The sequence below is a fragment of the Arachis stenosperma genome, chromosome 7 (assembly GCF_014773155.1).
Source record: "Arachis stenosperma cultivar V10309 chromosome 7, arast.V10309.gnm1.PFL2, whole genome shotgun sequence".
In the NCBI taxonomy this organism is placed as follows: domain Eukaryota; kingdom Viridiplantae; phylum Streptophyta; class Magnoliopsida; order Fabales; family Fabaceae; genus Arachis; species Arachis stenosperma.
This window is the reverse complement of record NC_080383.1, coordinates 3,317,269-3,337,111: the sequence shown is the minus strand read 5'-3', so window position 1 is coordinate 3,337,111 and position 19,843 is coordinate 3,317,269. Positions and strand designations below refer to the sequence as shown.

Sequence of the window (19,843 nt, the reverse complement as noted above, 5' to 3'; positions counted from 1 at the left end):
TTGTTTTTTATTTATATTATATTATGCTTCAGTTTGTGGAATTGTTTATTTTTCATCAGTTTATTATCTTGTTTAATATAGCCCGTGTAGTTTGATTATACATGGATTAGATAATCGACTATTGTTCTATTTTTACTTTTGTTATTTTTTAAAAATTCAATTACATATGTAATACACCTATCTTTTGATGAGCAACTGAACGTATATTTTTTTATAACAGAAAGGCATAAATAACAATAATATCAATTAAATATGATGATATCTATATTTTCCTGAAAACTCTCCAAAGATATCATCACAAGACACAAGATTAGAGAAAAGTAGAAAACAGAATTAGGTTTGGACTTTGGATCCAATGTTCCATTTATCCCATATTGTTTCCAAGAAGGGGATTTGACAATTCTTAAAACATACTATTGAAGAAACTAAAGAAATATAGACAAGCGTAACTATAAGTCTCATGCACAAACAATTCATACAGCATTATAACCCAAAGTTTATGCAAAATCCAGGCCTGATATGAACCTCCCTCACTAATTATATCTCATCTGTCAGTTTAAAGCATCAATTACCACCGCCAACTTGCCTCTTCCACGAGTCTTCCACAATCAGTTCATCAACCCCCCAATCCTCAAAGCTGGAAAATTTTAGTCAAAAAATGGTAACAGTGAGCATGACATAAAGAAAGAAGACGTAAACAAGAAAAATCAGGTCCCAAAACTTGTGAAATGCATTATGTAGTTACCTTCCATCGGGTAAGTAGCGACGGATGGTAAAGGGTATCTTCCGCTCTCGAAGCTCTTTCATAGCAATCTAATACATTAAGAGAACAAACAAGATATTAGAAATATGATCTAGGTAAAATTTCAAAAAATTGCAAAGCTAGTGCAATCAAACAACTGAGTAAGTAAAAGGAAGAAACCACAGAGGAGCTCAAACAAAATATGTATCTTGAATAATTAATATAACGAAAATAGTTGGAACTAGACCTATGAAAGAATGCTCAGAACTACAGGAAATATCAAAGCTGTTGGCAGCACGTTAACAAATAAGGATAACATAGGAACAAAGAGAATGTGCAGCATGGCATATTCAATGCAAACAAACCTGCTCCAAATAACTTATAAAATTCTACACATTGCAGATCAAAATAAAATCCATAGTTCTACATTTCTATATTAAAATAACCATGTCATCATCAAACTGAATTAAAAACTACAGTTTATGGTGTAATATCTAAAGCTGAGAACTTATATTTCAAGGGAAAGGCTAGGAGAAGGCATGCAATGACAGTAAAACTTGTTTACATGCCAAACATAAAAACAAGAGAAACACATGGGACGTGATAGATCAAGATAAACTAATGTATGGTGAAATTTGAGCTACTATATAAACAATCTATGCATCTGTGTATTAGCAGCTTATTTGTACAACTGTATAGCAAACTACAGGGCAAGAACCTAAATACTATAATATGCATTTCAAGGATATCGGAATTGACAAAAAAGCATTAAGGTGGTCAATGACGTGAAGATTCTTAATGAAATGTTAGGGGATATGACCACACTAACACATATTTGGAGATTTAATATTTGTCATCTGGCATAACAAATTTAGCAATGAAAACACTCACAAGTCACAATGTACTCAAATATTGTAACATTACAAGAAAGAAGCAAATATCAAGTAAAAAAAAACATAGAAGGAAGTGCATTACCTCAAGTGGATCAGTTTCCCCCTCCAGTTCCACCATAACAGGAGCATTCATACTGCCATTTAAGAAGGAGCATTTTATGTCATCACAAAGAAAAAAATAATAAGCAAAACCTTAACCCTAAGGTTAATTCTTTTTCATCTTCTATTTTCAATTCTAACTGCAAAACTACCATCTCATTTTTTTATCCCCAAATCTGCTTACTGATTGCAAGATAAACGAAACAATCAACCATGAGATGGCATTCTTGTGGTAAATATTGAACACAACAAATTCTTTCTAAAGCTACACAGACCCTAAACATCAGGGAGTTAGAATGCAACCTGATTTGGAGAGCACGGGTACCCAGAATCCGGGCACGCTCGTACTTGGTCATGTACTTCGAAGTCTTTCGAGGCCGCTCCACCGGTTGTTCATCTTCCTTGTCATCGACCTCAAGAGGCTCTCCAGTTATGTCCTCATTTTTGTTGTTATCAACATCCTCCTCTGCCCCCTCCTGCCCATCAAAATCAAAGAATCCACCAATAAATTTCATTGAATCGTTCAATCCCATGTTCCATAACCATATATACTTGTACAAAATAAATAAATAAAAAGGGGGATAAAAACATAGCAAAAGGCCAAAAATTTCTATACCTCAATCTCAGGCTCTGGGGGTTCATCTTCATATCTGCATCATCAACATTCTTTGTATATGAGAAATCTCTCGATAACAAGTTAGCAATAAACAAATTGAAGAAGCAGAATAGAGAGCTCTAACTAAGCATTGAAATTGTAAAAGCAGGAAACGCAGTAGCTAATAGGTAATTTTGTAACAGTGACCAAATCCGAACCTCAAAATAAAAAATTAAAAAAACCCTAATAATGAATAAAACGAATCCATCGAAGAAACACAGACGAGATTTTAAATTTTAATCTCCACAAACTCTGATTTATGCATATAACAAGGAGAGATATAGAGAGATTAACCCCATATCGATGTCATCGTAGTCTTCGTCGGCCATGGTGAATTTGCAGAGAAGAGAGAGAGAGCCAAAATCCCTGCTTGAAGCTTGCGCTGCGTGAACTAAAACCCCTCTCTCACGCGCCAAATATTTATATTCACGAAATAAAAAATATTCATATTTATGAAATATTTGGCCTTTTCTTTTTTTTTTTTATAATCAAAGTGAATAACCGAATATGTTGGCGAAAAAGATAGATAGGTCCAAGACTTTTTAAATTTTTGACAAATATATTTCTGACAAAATTTAAATACAAAAAGAGGTCTCTGACAGAGGACAATTTAATGATTCTGTCTATTTGCCGCTCATACACCAAACGAAACTGGCTGACGTAGGTGAAACGGTGTCTAGATGTCCGTTATGGTGCCACGCTGGAAGGGGAATAAAGTTCGAAGGACAAATAGGTTCTTGAGAATTTAGTTCATTATGCTTCTATTATACTTCTATTATGAGAATTTAGTTTATAAAATTATGCTTGTATTTTGAAATCTAGTTAATTTGTTGTATTCTGCAATTTAGATTATCTGTATTAAATAGTGCATTTGTGTATTATATTAGATTTTGTTAAATTACATTAATTCATTTTTCATCATACCAGTGGCATTAGTTAGCATTAGTTCATTTATGCATCAAGTTAGCATTAGTTCACTTGTGCATCATTCATGTATGAAGTTAACATTAGTACATTTGTGTATTTATTAGAACTAGTATTTTATCCGTAATAACATTACGGGAATTTTTTTTTTAAAAATTATAGTTCACTTTGTGACAGTATAAATTATGCATGGCACAAAAGATTTATAAAATCAAACTTCTTTTACAAAAAAGTCGTAAGTTGACAAAAGTCTCTTGCTAAGAAGACCAAGATATATGTAGATAAAAATTTAAATAATAAGATTTTTAGTTATTATTTTTTATATGAAAAAGTCTAATTTTTTATTAATAATTAATTTTAACATTCGCTATCTAAAATTTAAAATGATGTAACGTGTATACTTTCATATTTAAAATATGTGAATTGTAAAAAAATATCGGATGACGTATTTTGATTTGTCAAATTACTAATATAAAATATAAATTATATATAGAGTAAAAATAGTAGAGAGAAATAGAAAAATGGAAAAAGGTAGATGAGAGAATTTAGGAAGGGAGTTTATTAATTTTTAAAAAAAAAATATTTTCTCTCAATTTTAATAAGAGTGTCATGTGACACATTTGATTATTGAATTAGATAGTAATATATGATACATATAAAAGCATAATGAACTAAATTCTCAATGATCTATTTGTCCTTCGAACTTTATTTGCAAAATAAAGTCAATGACTTATTTGTCCTTCGAACTTTATTCCTTTTCCAGTGTGGCACCGTAACGGACACCTGGACACCGTTTCATCCACGTCAGCCAATTTCGTTTAGTGTATGAGAGACAAATAGACGGAAGGATTAAAGTGTCTTCCGTTTGTTAAAGTCAGAGACTTTTTTGTATTTAAATTTTATCAAAAATGTAATTGTAAAAATTTTAAAAAGTCAGTATTTATCTATCTTTTTTTCCTTTTTTTATTGGACAAAATGTGACCATAAAAATTTTAATTTTGATGTAATAAAAAATTATAAATGATTATCCAATCAAATTTTTTAGATGATCTTTAAATAATGAATGAACACTAATTATTTTTATTGATACAGTAATACACTATTAGTTAGTTATTTATGTAAACATGATGAAAATAATATAATGCTTATATATATATATATATATATATATATATATATATATATTGTATCTAACTTTTACTATGTAAAATAATTTTATATAAATATTTAATCTGTATTATTATATTTTAAAATGATTCATTTTTAAACTAAATATTTAAAAATTTATTAAACGAATACATTTAAAAAATTTGATTTTACTCTTTCATTATTTAATTTAACGTGGGGATGGTTGTTATTGTTGTGGTAAATTTTTTAAAAATAATGATCTATTAAACTAAAATTTAAGTAATTAAGTTGGTTTAGTGATTAACTCATTCGTTTGTTTAAGTAGGTATCGAAAATTCGAATTTTATTTTATACATAAACAGTTATTACGCCAACTTTAAAAGCGAGAAAGAAAAACAGTAAGACGGATGAGCTTGGCAATGAGAGAGAGGAAGGTGGCGGGTGACCGTAAGAGGGGAGGGAGGTGGCGGACGGTAATAAAAAAAGAGGTCAATGCATATTTTCCAGCTTAGTAAAATTTAGGGCAAAAAATTGGGAATTTTTAATTTTTAAATTAATTATAAAAGACAATTTAGTAATTATCTAAAGAGATATGTTATATTAGAAAAATTCGATGGCCATCTCAGCGTCTTTTTCATGAGAGGTGTGTTCTGACGAGTTTGAGGACACACTTTTCAAATTTTAAAATCATTCAAAAATTATTTTATCAATAACAAAAATCAAATATCATTTTATCAACACCAAAATCTTTGAAGTATCAAATTGGTATCTATCTCATTAAATTTTCTATCAATATAATAATCACATGGAAAGCATGATATAGAATACAAAGTGTGGCTATATCCTTTATATAATCTTTTGGATGGGGGATACATATACCTGCTCCCTATTTTTCATTAATTATCGAAATATAATTAATTATTTGCATGACTTGTTATTGGTAAGTTTTGCGAAGGTCATACAATATATATCAACAAGGAATATGGAAATATATAATAAGCTATTCTTTACAACATATGAGAATATGAACATACGGTATGCTTCATTTTATACATATCATACTAATTTATTGTCTCCTTAGCTGTGTTTCCATAATCTATATATATATTTTACCACCATGTATCATTCTTGAAGCTTTGGCAGGAAAAGATTCAACAAGCTAAGTGAATAAAAGGGTTGTGGGAGAGACAATAATTAACGACTTCCATGAATATGGTAATATATATTTTATACAAAATTAACCATTTGTATAAAATATATATTAACTATGTAAAACAAAATAAATATATATATATATATGCCAATATATCATAGTTACTGGTTAATTTTTTTATATATACTTAACATTTTTATAAATATATATTACATACAAGGTTAATTATTTAATAGTATGCATCAATACACAAGCCTTACACTTGGTAAATGTTTAAAGTTTTAATTAATATTTTGGATTTTTAATAAAAATAATTAACAAGAATTGCTATATCACAATAAATAAAATTTCACTTCAAAAAATCAAAGATATTACCCGTAAAAATTCATATTGACCATATATTAATAAAAATAAAAAAACACTTACAAAGACTAGAATTTAATCTCTAATTTTTTTATTAATAAAATATAATTGTACAAATTTAACAAATAAAAAAAAGATATGTACATACGTAATAAGGACCCATATAAAATAAACTATAACCCTAAAATCCTAATTAATAGGATAACAATTTCTAAATTAAATTTTTTAAGAAAATTCTTAATAAAGTAATAAATAAAATACAATAATTATTGATTCTCATTCTAAACTTTAACTAACATAACTCATGGACTTATTTCAAATACCTTAACATTCACAAGAATGTATAATAACCGTGTTCTTCCTTCATATGAACTTGTAGCAACGATAGAATGTCGAAGTATTTGTTGCATATAATATAATTACTTGGATTATAAGTAACTGGATTGTGAGACTTGCTTTTATGGCCGCGCAAATTTTTTGAAGTTGAAAACTTTTTATCACATTAATCACATTCGTATTTCTTTTCTTGATCAGACATGATGAACACTATTCAATATTTAAATAAAGAGTAAAGTATCATTTTTGTCCCTCACGTTTGGAGTAAGTTCTATTTGTATGTCCCTAACGTTTAAATCGTCCTATTTGTATCCCTAACGTTTATAAAAGTGATTCAATGTTATCCTACTATCAATTATACTAACAAATCAGATTATATTTTTCAATTATTCTCACTTAGATGTATTCATTCTCAATTAGGTCTAACTTGAATGTGTTCGATTTTAATATTATGCCCACTATTTGTGTTTAGATTCAATTATGTTCCTAGAAAAGTGAATTATGTAAATGTTGTAGGAATTAGTTTCAACTTTTGATGAGCTATTTTTCAGAGTGGATCATCGATTCTATCCCAAACATTTGTATTCTAACTTCATGAAGAGATTTTTAAAACTCAAACTAAAGCGTTCATGATGTGTAATAAATTGACGACAGAATAACATTAAATCACTTTTATAAACGTTAGGGATACAAATAAGACGATTTAAACGTTAGGGACACAAATAGAATTTACCCCAAACGTTGGGGACAAAATAATACTTTACTCTTAAATAAAAAAATAAGTAAAATAAAATAATAAAACAAATAATAAAAATATATTGAATAACTATTATAGTATAATAGGTATATATAGAAAAACTTTATATGCTTTAAAACAAATGTTATATTTAGTTTTTAAGTATTTGATTCTGTTTCTTTATTTAAAGATATTTTTAAAAAAATATAATATACATACATAAAAAAACAATGAGGATGTGATATAAATAAATATAATCTTATGCAAATTTTGTAATATCAAAATTAAGAGATATCACACAAGAATCATTAATTATAATGATATGATATATAATTGATTAAGGAAGAATAAACAATAACAATAAAAATAAATATTAACAGAGTAATATTATGGCTCATTAATTTAAATATGGGAAATATTTTGGTGTATTGGGTGAAAATGGACTTACTGTGTGTATTACAAATAGATGGATATGTCAGATGAAGGGGTAACACGCAGGGGGCGTGGTGCCTTCAACACGTAGGGGGCGTGGAGGCTAGGTGGCAGGCTGTGGTTGAGCCACGTAAGCAGCACGCAGGGGGCGTGCTGAGTCAGCACGCAGGGGGCGTGCTGACGTGGCAAATTGTCGTTGGCCAGGAGGTGCAGCACGTGGCAGCACGCAAGGGCGTGCTGAGTCAGCACGCAGGGGGCGTGCTGACATGGCAGGGGCGTGGTGAGTCAGCACGTGGGGGGCGTGGTGACGTGGCGACGAGTGATTGGCTAGCTGGTGCAGCACGTGGGGGGCGTGATGAGTCAGCACGCAGGGGCGTTCTGACACGTGTCAAAGCGTGATTGGTTGAGACAGGCAGCACGTGGGGGGCGTGTTAAGTGCACTGCTCTATATAAGGAAGAGCTCGAGAGTGTTTTCCATAGTGAGTGAGATTTGAGTGTGTTGTGAGGATTCTTTGAGGCTGTTGTTGGTGTAATAATGGAGGGAACTGCAAATATGGTGGTGTATCGCAACGGTGAGATAATACGTAATACTCATGAGGGAGTGAGGTTTGTGTCCCAGAATCCGTTTTCGTTTGTGGTTCCATGTACGATGACATTAATGGAGCTGCAGAACGGCCTCTGTCAAAGCATGGAGAATGGTACGTTAATGAGAGTGAGCAGAATTCTGTACAGAAATCCGGTTGTTGTTTTTGGTGGTCTAATACAGTTTGATGTCATGCCGATCACTGATGAAGCGAGTATGCAGAAGATGTTTCAAATTCACCAGCAGACTCAGATGCGACACCCACAAATTGAGGTATATGTTGATTTTGAAACTGTAGAGGCAGTGGCGGTTCAGAATGATATAGATATACATGATGATAGAGCTGCAGTGTACCAAGGAATGAATAGTGACAGCGAAGATGACTTCGAAGCCACTTATGAGGCCGGCGACGAAGATGAGGATGGTAATGTGGGAGTTGAGGTAGCAGCAGAGAATGTAGTGGTGGGTCCGTCGAGCAGTCAACCGATGGACGTTCCACCTTTTATGCGTGAGTTGGATCTCGAGGCCATGCATGCCCCCGAGTTTCCGGAATATACAAACATAGGTACGTGGTGACTAAATAATAAGTTTTTGTTAGTTTATACGTTCGATTGAATAATAAACAGTGTTGTCTTAACCGGACCGGACCGGACTGAACCGGCCGGTTCGATCGGAAAACTGGTGAAATCGGAAATGAACCGATGAAAACTGGTCAATCTCGGTAAACCGATCTAACCGAACCACTGAAAATTTTAAGTTGAATTTTTTTTACTATTTTTTAATTTTGTTGACATAGGCGTTGCCGATGGTGAGGACGGGGAGTTCCGGATTGGAATGGAATACAGTTCTAGAAAGTCGGTCGTCGCAGCAATTAGAAGTTTCACTATTGCTAAAGGAGTTGACTATGAGGTGTATGAGTCTGAGCCACAGACGTTCTATGCAAAATGCAAGATGTACGGGCGCGGATGTGACTGGCTTATCTGAGCTAGCTTGATACGGAAAAAAGGTTGTTGGGAGATACAAAGATACAACGGTAGCCACACGTGCACGATCGGAACAATTTCACAAGATCATTCCAAGTTGGACTCAGATACAGTTGCTGATGCTATAAGGCCATTGGTCGAGACGGACCCGTCCATCAAGGTGAAATCTATAATTGCAGAAGTCTAGTCAAGGTTCAACTATACCATTAGTTACCGAAAGGCTTGGTTGGCAAAGCAGAAGTCCATAGCCAACGTTTTCGGCGGTTGGGAGGATTCTTACCAAGCCTTGCCATGGTGGCTATCGGTCATGGTGCAGAAGATGCCTGGTTCAGTTGTCCAAATAGAAACACGACCACTGTACAATGGGAATGAGGAGGCGCAAGGTGTAAAAATACTTCATCGTGTATTTTGGAGTTTCAATCCATGCATTAGGGCATTCAGGCATTACAAGCCCCTGGTTCAGGTTGACGGCACACACCTATACGGAAAATACAAAGGTACACTTCTAGTCGTTGTTGCACAAGATGGGAACCAGAACATTGTGCCTATCGCCTTTGCCTTGGTGGAAGGGGAGACAGCTGATGCGTGGCACTTCTTTCTCAGGAATCTGCGAATGTATGTTGTTAGAAAAGATGGTGTGGGTATGATCTCAGACCGACATGAGTCAATACGGGCAGCAGTAAATCGTTCCGGTGGCGACTGGCAACCTCCAAGAGCATGGTGGATGTTTTGTATAAGATACATTGGCAGTAACTTCTTAAGGTCATTCAAAGTTCCTCACTTACAAAAGCTTGTTGTCAACATAGGGTATTCAAGAACGGTGGAGGAGTACAATATCAACTACAAGAGGTTGGAAGAGCGAGGCGAGGCATATGCCAGGTGGTGCGATGCCATTGGACTCAGACATTGGGTATTGGCATTCGACGAGGGACATCGATGGGGCCATATGACAACGAACCTTGTCGAGTGCATTAACTTAGTCTTGAAGGGTGCCCGTAATCTACCTGTGTTGGCGCTGGTCCGAGCAACATATTATAGGTTAAATAAACTTTTTACGCGGAAGAGTGCCGAGACTCACGAACGCAAGCGTGCTGGATATACGTACTCCGCATTTGCGCAACAGCGGATAGAAGCAAGTATGCAACAGGCTGGAAATATAGTTGTGCACCGTTTTGATAGACGAAATGAGGTGTTTGAGGTGCGCGAAATGACTACTGGAAAGGTGCTAGTTGTTGATCTTGCGCGACGGACGTGTGATTGTGGGCACTTTCAGGTTGAACGAATACCATGTCGCCATGTTATTGCTTGCTGTGCTAACCAGCGTCTCGATTGGCAGTTGTATGTGCATGATGTGTACAAGATGACAGAGGTTCGTAGAGTATATAAGTTTGAGTTCACACCATTAGGTGATCCCGATACATGGCCCCCTTATGAGGGACCTACATTGGTCGCTAATCCCGCGCAGAGGCGAACGTCTAAAGGCAGGCCCAAACTGACCCGATACTTGAATGAAATGGACTCACACGACATGCGTGGTCCTCGGATATGCCGTCTTTGTGGTGCTCAGGGTCATAGTCGGAGTAGGTGTCCTCAGCGTGCTGGACCGAGTGGTGCTGCTTCGTAGTTTAATATTGTCATGGTTGTATTTTTTATTTGTATTTTGTTAGTCGATGATTTTGAAATTAGACGTGTTTGTATTTTTCAATTCAAGTCTATCCATTGATATAAAAATCGTCACTTAACAGTGTCATTAACTGATTACATAAGTTAACAAAACAAACATTAAACACGACTTACATATGTTAACAAAACAAACATTAACTGATTACATAAGTTAATTAAACAAACATTAAACACGATTTACATTAACTTAACGACCAAAGCTCACTTCTTTCCAACGAACCAGTGCAGTCCCTTACGCATAATGCCCGTCCCTAACCGCGATGGAGTATACCTATCAGGTGGATTTCGCTCCGTCCGTAGGTCATATGGGTGACCTCGAACTGAGTCATCCACCCCCAGAGCTCCCGAACCGCCTGCCTCTGTAGGAGCGACTGACCCTCCTGCATCTGTCGAAGCGGCCGACCCGCCTGCCTCTGTCGGAGCGGCCGACCCGCCTGCCTCAGCTGGAGCAGATGGACCGGGGATGAACGTGTCAACAACTGCATATCCCCGCTGACGCTGAGTAAAACCACTATCACATGACGCACTCTCTGACATGTGGTCGGAAGTACGACCCTGCAAACCATATCCCATATCTACGGATGCCCTACGTGGATCAGCCAGTGATGAGCGGATAATTTGTACGCTTTTTGGCATTATTTTTAGTATGTTTTTGGTAGTTTTAGTTGAGTTCTTAGTATATTTTTATTAGTTTTTAGCTAAAATTCACTTTTCTGAACTTTACTATGAGTTTGTGTGTTTTTCTGTGATTTCAGGTATTTTCTGGCTAAAATTGAGGGACCTGAGCAAAAATCTGATTCAGAGACTGAAAAGGACTGCAGATGCTGTTGGATTCTGACCTCCCTGCACTCGAAATGGATTTTCTGGAGCTACAGAAGCCCAATTGGCGCGCTCTCAACGGCGTTGGAAAGTAGACATCCTGGGCTTTCCAGCAATATATGATAGTCCATACTTTGCCCAAGATTTGATGGCCCAAACCGGCGTTCAAAGTCACCCTCAGAAATTCCAGCGTTAAACGCCGGAACTGGCACCTAAATGGGAGTTAAACGCCCAAACTGGCATAAAAGCTGGCGTTTAACTCCAAGAAGAGTCTCTACACGAAAATTCTTCATTGCTCAGCCCAAGCACACACCAAGTGGGCCCGGAAGTGGATTTTTATGTCATTTACTCATCTTTGTACACCCTAGGCTACTAGTTTTTCTATAAGTAGGACCTTTTACTATTGTATTAGACATCTGGGTAGCTATCTTTGAGTTTCATGCTATCTTAGATCATTTGGGAGGCTGGCCATTCGGCCATGCCTATACCTTGTTCTTATGTATTTTCAACGGTGGAGTTTCTACACACCATAGATTAAGGTGTGGAGCTCTGCTGTACCTCGAGTATTAATGCAATTACTATTGTTCTTCTATTCAATTCCGCTTGTTCTTTGTCCAAGATATCACTTGTTATTCAACTTGATGAATGTGATGATCCGTGACACTCATCATCATTCTCACTCATGAACAAAGTGACTGACAACCACTCTTGTTCTACAAGCAACAAGGCTCTAGTGTTTATCTCTTGGATTCCTGATACACGATGCATGGTTGATCGCCTGACAACCGAGTGCTCGTCTGACAAACGAGCCAGCCATTCCGTGAGATCAGAGTCTTCGTGGTATAGGCGAGAACTGATGGCGGCATTCAAGAGAATCCGGAAGGTCTAACCTTGTCTGTGGTATTCTGAGTAGGATTCAATGATTGAATGACTGTGACGTGCTTCAAACTCCTAGCAGGCGGGGCGTTAGTGACAGACGCAAAAGAATCGATGGATTTTATTCCGGCCTGACCGAGAACCGACAGCTGATTAGCCATATGCTGTGACAGAGCATAAGAACATTTTCACTGAGAGGATGGGAGGTAGCCACTGACAACGGTGAAACCCTACATGAGCTTGCCATGGAAAGGAGTAAGAAGGATTGGATGAAGACAGTAGGAAAGCAGAGAGACGGAAGGGAAGGCATCTTCATACGCTTATCTGAAGCTCTCACCAATGATATACATAAGTATCTCTATCTTTATCTTTATGCTTTATTCGTTTACCACTATACCCATTTGAGTCTGCCTGACTGAGATTTACAAGGTGACCATAGCTTGCTTCATAGCAACAATCTCCGTGGGATCGACCCTTACTCACGTAAGGTATTACTTGGACGACCCAGTGCATTTGCTGGTTAGTTGTGCGAAGTTGTGTTTATGCCATGGTATTGAGCACCAAGGCTTTGGAGCCATTACTAGGGATTATTTGAGTTGTGAAAAGTATTGATCACAATTTCGTGCACCAGCCAGCACTGACGGTGAAAGGATACTACTAAAATCTGACCAGCCACCTAAACCAGCGTCAATCCAATGCTGTTGTAGCTGATCTCTGGGTCCGTCGCTGGAGAAGTCAAACCAATCATGACCGGAAGGAATGGTAAGTATGGGATCATGATGCTGAGAGTGGTGGCTGTGCTGGGACTGCTAAGAGTGGTGGCTGTGCTGGGACTGCTAAGAGTGGTGGCTGTGCTGGGACTGCTGAGTGTGATGGCTACCATGACTGTCGGCCGGTGGCTGTGGTATATAATAAGGAAACGGCTCAAACACTGCATGCTGAGGTGGCTGAGGGGGAGGTGGCTGTGGGGCAGGTGGCTGTGGATGATGAGGAACGTACCCTGTCAATCTCAACAGATGTCCGTAGGAGCGCATGTACCAATCCCGGTACTCAACCGTCGGTAAAAAATCCCAGGTTGGTAGGGGGTGCAGGTCTCGTAGTCGGCTGTGTCGCCTGTTGGCCCACTCCACTATCCATGGCCCACGCAAAACTGTCCAGTCATGAAGCTGTACTCCGCGTAGAACGATGCAATGATGGTCAACTGGAATATCCCTTGGTATCCCCGGAGGAGGTTGTACATATCCAGACTGACGCATCACTCTGTCCGCAGGGTGCCACTCTACACACTCGAACGACAACAACAGAGCAACGATGTCACACACCTCAAGATGGGGATGCAAGTCGCCGGGGACGATCAACCCGTCATACGGCCGCCACTCAAACTGCCACAGTATTATTGGTATATTAGAATCTTAACAATAATGGTTCAAAAAATGGATTAGAAGAGCTATAACTACTTACCTCCTACATGTAATCTATATCATGCCTGAATGTCTCCACGGTCTTCGATGACCACGCTGTGGTCCGTTCCGAATGACTCCACCTGAAACATTGTTAATTGAAAAAATTTAAATAACTCATCATATGTCATATGTGCATCATAAATATAACACATAACTAAAATAAGTCTTATTACCTCATGGCAACTGGTATCTGGGCCGGTGGAAGCGTTTGTCTCGGTACGGGAGCAAGACACGGCATTCGCTCCCATGCCCAAACAAACAAGAGATTTAGAGGGCCATCCATCTCCTTTGTATCATATCGTGATGCACGGCATAGTGCTCTATAAAGATGTGCGAGACAAGCTGACCCCCAACTATAAGTATGGATCCGCTCGAAATCGCGAAGTAACGGTAGATATTTCGCATGGGCATATGCAGTCGACTTGTCTGTGAATAAGGTCGACCCTAACAAACAGAAGATATAACATCTGACGTATCTCCTGATAGACTCGTCAGTGTCCAACAGCTCTGCGTCTCTAATATGTCGAACCCATCCAAGCTTTATATAAGACTTCGCATTACCACTAACTGATGGCTCACGACCGAATATCGCTATGCCCTGACTTTGAACGAACTCGGCACTACTATCTGTCCATCCACTGGCAGCCTCTCCATCAATGGGTAGTCCGAATATATGAGCGACATCCTCTAATGTCACTGTAACCTCACCGATCGGCAATACAAAGGTGTGAGTTTCAGGCCTCCACCTTTCAACCAGAGCAGCTAACATGGGATGATATCCTCTTATGACTCCAATTCTAGAGACATGGTAGAATCCCGTGGCGCGTAAGTAATTCTCCACTATCGGATTCCACGTCTGTGGCGGATCCAGTTTACGCACCAACAAATTCCGGTTAGGCTGCATCAATAAAAATATATGTTACATTATTTCAATAATAATCCTTATAAATATATTAATAAACATTCACATATTTATTTTAATATCTTATTTATTAAAATATTCAACATAGCTTATCTATTTATTTATTTATTACAAATTTAAATTCCTTATTTATTATAATATTTACTTTTTAAATATATTTTATAAGCCTTACTTATTTAATTTATTATAATATTATTTATTTATTAACATATGCATATTTATGTTAAAAAATTCAAAATATTTACTATTTAAAAAATTTATGCATATATTTATTAGTATACAAACCGTAAATATATATGTATATATTATATTATATTGTTATTACTTGTATATTATTATTATTATTATTATTATTATTATATTTTTAAATTGATATAAATGAGCGATTTTTTTTTACTCATGCATGAAAAACTAATATTTTTCTACTTTTTTGCAACATACATTTTTTCTTTATTAACATAATATATATTTATTTTACTATAGCATTTTTATATTTTATTGTAAAACGAATATATTTTATTATAAACTTTGTATTACATCGTATAATATACATTTTATTATATTATAGTTTTTTTATAACATAAAATTAATCTCAAAATAACAAAAAAATAAATATACTATACTATGTTAAATAACAAAAAATAACAGAAAATTAAAACACAATAAAAATATAATATACCAACTTACATAAATTGAATGATCCAAATAATTTATAATATATTCCTCCGAAACGCAATAATTACGAACCATCTTTTAAAATAAATACAAAAATATTTTTTTCCTCCTATTTTTCAATCTTCCTCTTTTTTTCCACTGCAACCTTCCTTCTCCTCTTTGTTGATCACTAATCTCCACTTCAGCAATCTTACCTTTCTCCTACTCTCCAAAACATTACACACTACTACCATTGTGCATAACATTACCGAATGGCTCTTTATATAGAGCTCCTACTCTCTGCTTGCTGCTTCTCGGAGTGGGAGGATTGTCTCCTGCATGGAAGCACAGTCAACACACCCCCCGTGGTGAAGACCGTCTTGGGAATCTGCGCTGCCACCTCCACCACACCCCCCGTGGTGTCAGAATTCTGCATGGCTGTCACATCACCACGCCCCCGACGTGGTGCTTTCCCGATGACACGCGGCCTCACCACGCCTCCCGCGTGGTGCTTCGGCGATGACACGCGGCTTGGCTGCTTGGACAGTACGCCCCCTGCGTGGTGGCTGCTACCTCCATCCCCGGTAAATCACCCCACTTCCCAATAATCTCCCAAAACACCAACCACCTCTCCATATGAAAAATAATTTCCGGTAATATCATTAATCAAAATAACAATATAAAGTAGTATTGAACCTATGGATCTATGATTGATAGTACAAACATAATATTAATCGCTATGTACAAGGGATCATATAAAATTGAAAAGGGAAAGTATGAGGAGCCAATGAAATATTTATACAACGTGTACAATGGAGATTTATGGAGTATTAGAGATATAATTATTAGTGTTACATTTTCCCATCAGCTGAAGCTTTTGGGATGAGTGGTATCATGACATGGTATTAAAACCTCAGATCGTCAAGAGTTCGATTCTTAATGAACCATAAAACGTTTGAACATTTCAATCTAAATACTTGTTTTCTTTGAAGAAACAAATTATAAAAAAAATGCAGTATTTAATTAAATGGTTTAACATATTGTCGTTTTATTCAACTAGCAATCATCAACAGATGTTCTTTGGACCAAATGTTAGATTAAACTTACTATTTTATTATTTTATGTAATTTGTCTATTATTCTTGGACAGAATACTTTTACCACAGATATAAATTAAATTCATTTTTTACAACAAATAATAACATTTTATCAAAGAAATATAAATTTGTATTCATGTCACTTTTGTTGTTTTGCCCAACATTGCATTTTGGATTATGCCGTGTGAGAGTGTTACCGGATAATTTTACAGGATTAGGATTAAAAACTCATGTTAATATTATAAATTAAAAAAATTTAAAAAAATAGAAAATATAATTTTTTAATACATTTATTATATATTTATTAAAGCAAAAACTTTACCACTGATATAAATTGAATTCATTTTTTACAACAAATAACTTTTATCCTTAGGCATACAAATTTTTCTTTTTATCTTGTTTTGTTTAGTATAAAAAAGGTAACTGCAAGATAAATTTTAATTAAATATACAAATAAAAAAAATTAAGAATGAATAAACAGTAATGCACGTCTATGATTGAAAATCGCATGTTGTACTTGCAGTATTGCACCTTACAGTATAACTGTTAAATTACTTGCTCCCCAAGCAAAAGCAGAACTAATTAAATTAATTTAATTAAAACAACAAATTAGAAAAAAAAAACATAAGATTATAGGAATGAGTACACACTAAACAAGTAACCCAAGGCAACCGTTGAATATGATTCTCCGTAATAACTGCAAAATTAAGTTGGTAGGGGTAGTATCGTCACATTTGTTCTTAAAATTTCTTGCTCCCCAAGCTGAAGCACAACTATATATACTTCCTTTCAATTCATTCCCATTTCCCACACCAATATCCATCTTTTTCTTCTCTCTTCTATCAAATCCATTTTCGCACTTCTTGCTTATCAGCATGGGCTGCATGGCCACTCTCCTGGGCCCACCTGAACTCTCAAAACCACAACCAACCGCCGTCGCCGCGGCCGCGGCCGCCGCCACCACCACCGCAGCCTCAGAACCCTTTATTGACCTAATGGTCTCGAGATTTTACAGCCCCAAACCCCCAATGGGCTTGACAGAGAACCAGTCCGCTACATTCTTGTCAACCGGCAACCCATGCCTTGACTTCTTCTTCCACGTCGTTCCCGACACTCCCTCCGACTCCCTCCGAGAGAGGCTCGACGTGGCATGGGCCCACAACCCCCTCACCACACTCAAACTCGTCTGTAACCTCCGAGGCATCCGCGGAACCGGCAAGTCCGATCGCGAAGGCTTCTACACTGCTGCCATGTGGCTCTTCTCTAACCACCCCAAGACACTCGCAGCCAACGTCCCTTCCTTCGCCGAATTCGGTTGCTTCAAGGACCTTCCGGAAGTTCTCTACAGGATTCTAGAAGGTTCAGATGTGCGAAAGAATCAGAAGGCGCAGTGGCTCAGCGTCAAAGGCTCCAGAAAGAGGAACAGGTTCAAGAAGATGAGGGAAACAAACGCGTTCTACCTGGGGAGGGGAAGGGGAACCGGAAGGAAACTGAGGAATGCCAGAAACAAGGAGGAGAGCATGAAGAAGAAGACGTTTGGTGATTTCTTAGTAGGATTGAAGCCCTTTGAGAATTCGACGAACGAGATGATGAAGAAGGAGAAGGAAACTGCACGTTCTCTCAGGGAACAAAAGAAGGTTTCCATGGCCAAGAAGCTCCTTAACCGTTACAACGACGATGCAAATTTTCAGCTCCTCCACGACAGCATCTCCGATCATTTTGCCAACTGTTTGAAGAACGATCTGGAGTTGTTAAATTCCGACAAATCAACGGCTATCAGTCTTGCTGCGAAGTGGTGTCCCTCTCTTGACTCTTCCTTTGACCGATCCACGCTTCTATGTGAATCCATTGCGAGGAGGATGTTCCCTCGCACCGAGTATGAAGGAATCGAGGAGGCGCATTATGCTTACAGGATCCGTGATCGGTTACGAAAGGAGGTTCTTGTCCCTCTTCGGAAGATTCTAGAACTTCCAGAGGTTTACATGAGTGAGAAACGCTGGGATTCGATCCCATACAACAGAGTGGCCTCTGTAGCTATGAAGCTCTATAAGGAGAAATTCATGAAGCATGATAAAGAGAGGTTCATGAAGTACCTTGTGGACGTGAAGTCAGGGAAGACTACAATAGCCGCCGGCGCATTGCTTCCTCATGAGATCATACAGTCTTTGGGATATCGATGTCGATATCGATATCGATATGGAGATGAAGATGCAGAGGAAGATGGTGATGAGGTGGCAGAGCTTCAGTGGAGCAGAATGGTGAGTGACATGCTTAAGAAGGGTAAACTGAAGAACTGTTTGGCTGTGTGTGATGTTTCTGGAAGCATGCATGGGACTCCCATGGATGTTTGTGTTGCATTGGGGTTGTTGGTGTCTGAATTGAATGAGGAACCATGGAAGGGAAAGGTTATCACATTCAGTGCAAATCCTCAGCTTCATTTGATTGAAGGCAATAGTCTCTATTCCAAGACCAACTTTATTAGGGAGATGAAGTGGGGGATGAACACGAACTTCCAAAGAGTGTTTGATCGAATTTTGGAGGTGGCTGTGGATGGAAAATTGAAAGAAGATCAGATGATTAAGCGGGTGTTTGTGTTCAGTGACATGGAGTTCGATCAAGCATCCGCGACGCCTTGGGAGACCGATTACCAAGCAATTACAAGGAAGTATAGTGAGAAAGGTTATGGCTCTGCTGTTCCTCAGATAGTGTTCTGGAATCTGAGGGACTCGAGGGCCACTCCGGTGGCTGCCACCCAGCAAGGAGTGGCCCTCGTGAGTGGATTCTCCAAGAATCTGATGACTTTGTTCATGGACAATGACGGTGAACTCACCCCTGAAAGTTCAATGGAAGCTGCAATTTCCGGCCCCAAATATCAGAAATTAGTCGTGCTAGATTAACCATTTTTATTTTTTTTTATTACCTTCGAGTTTTCTTAATCTGTGTAAATAAGCAGTTATTCAGTAATAAATATTTGGATTAATTATGCCTATCAGTCACTATTTTGATTTCCTCTACACTCTTCTGTTTTTCTTAATCTGTGTTATTTCTACACTATTTTGCATTTTAATTTTTAATTATGCCTATCAAGAGGCTTTACCTATGCATATTGTTTTGATAGAACTCCTTGATGAAGAGGAATTTGGGGAGGCTGCAGAATCCAGAACCTTCAATGAAGATTCAACAAATCCAGCAAAGGAACTTGGCCTTTTGGTTAGTGAACTGAAACTTATAAAATTGAATTTATTAATTCTGATGAGCAAATTGTTGGTAGGAGGAAAACCCGGAGACAAGTATGTTCTTGAT

The 19,843-nt window shown here is 37.2% G+C and overlaps 4 protein-coding genes across 4 annotated transcripts; 3 read left to right on the top strand and 1 right to left on the bottom strand.

The window, feature by feature from the left end:
• Positions 1 to 310: 310 nt before the first annotated feature.
• On the bottom strand, positions 311 to 2,842 carry LOC130940576 (DNA-directed RNA polymerases II, IV and V subunit 6A-like). The gene is made up of 6 exons (XM_057868761.1): positions 2,684 to 2,842; positions 2,351 to 2,384; positions 2,038 to 2,210; positions 1,718 to 1,769; positions 746 to 813; positions 311 to 637 (listed from the first exon to the last, which is right to left on the bottom strand). Exons 1-6 carry the CDS (start codon positions 2,716 to 2,718, stop codon positions 565 to 567), a joined length of 435 nt encoding a protein of 144 aa, XP_057724744.1. The 5' UTR covers positions 2,719 to 2,842; the 3' UTR covers positions 311 to 564.
• Positions 2,843 to 7,996: 5,154 nt separating this feature from the next.
• Positions 7,997 to 9,028, top strand: LOC130939211 (uncharacterized). Its single transcript, XM_057867333.1, has 2 exons — positions 7,997 to 8,609; positions 8,841 to 9,028. Exons 1-2 carry the CDS (start codon positions 7,997 to 7,999, stop codon positions 9,026 to 9,028), a joined length of 801 nt encoding a protein of 266 aa, XP_057723316.1.
• A 306-nt stretch (positions 9,029 to 9,334) lies between these two features.
• LOC130941224 (uncharacterized) lies at positions 9,335 to 10,651 on the top strand. Its single transcript, XM_057869641.1, has one exon. It carries the CDS (start codon positions 9,335 to 9,337, stop codon positions 10,649 to 10,651), a length of 1,317 nt encoding a protein of 438 aa, XP_057725624.1.
• A 6,714-nt stretch (positions 10,652 to 17,365) lies between these two features.
• Positions 17,366 to 19,532, top strand: LOC130940172 (uncharacterized). The gene has a single exon (XM_057868236.1). The coding sequence runs from the start codon at positions 17,416 to 17,418 to the stop codon at positions 19,435 to 19,437; it is 2,022 nt and encodes a 673-aa protein (XP_057724219.1). The 5' UTR covers positions 17,366 to 17,415; the 3' UTR covers positions 19,438 to 19,532.
• Positions 19,533 to 19,843: the final 311 nt, after the last annotated feature.

Coding starts and splice junctions, on each gene's coding strand:
- LOC130940576 (XM_057868761.1), bottom strand. CDS start 2,718: ATGGCCGACGAAGACTACGATGACATCGATATGGG. Junction 814..1,717: donor GGGAAACTGATCCACTTGAG/GTAATGCACTTC, acceptor TTAATGTATTAG/ATTGCTATGAAAGAGCTTCG. Junction 638..745: donor CGCTACTTACCCGATGGAAG/GTAACTACATAA, acceptor AAAATTTTCCAG/CTTTGAGGATTGGGGGGTTG.
- LOC130939211 (XM_057867333.1), top strand. CDS start 7,997: ATGGAGGGAACTGCAAATATGGTGGTGTATCGCAACGGTGAGATAATA. Junction 8,610..8,840: donor TCCGGAATATACAAACATAG/GTACGTGGTGAC, acceptor TTGTTGACATAG/GCGTTGCCGATGGTGAGGAC.
- LOC130941224 (XM_057869641.1), top strand. CDS start 9,335: ATGGTGCAGAAGATGCCTGGTTCAGTTGTCCAAATAGAAACACGACCA.
- LOC130940172 (XM_057868236.1), top strand. CDS start 17,416: ATGGGCTGCATGGCCACTCTCCTGGGCCCACCTGAACTCTCAAAACCA.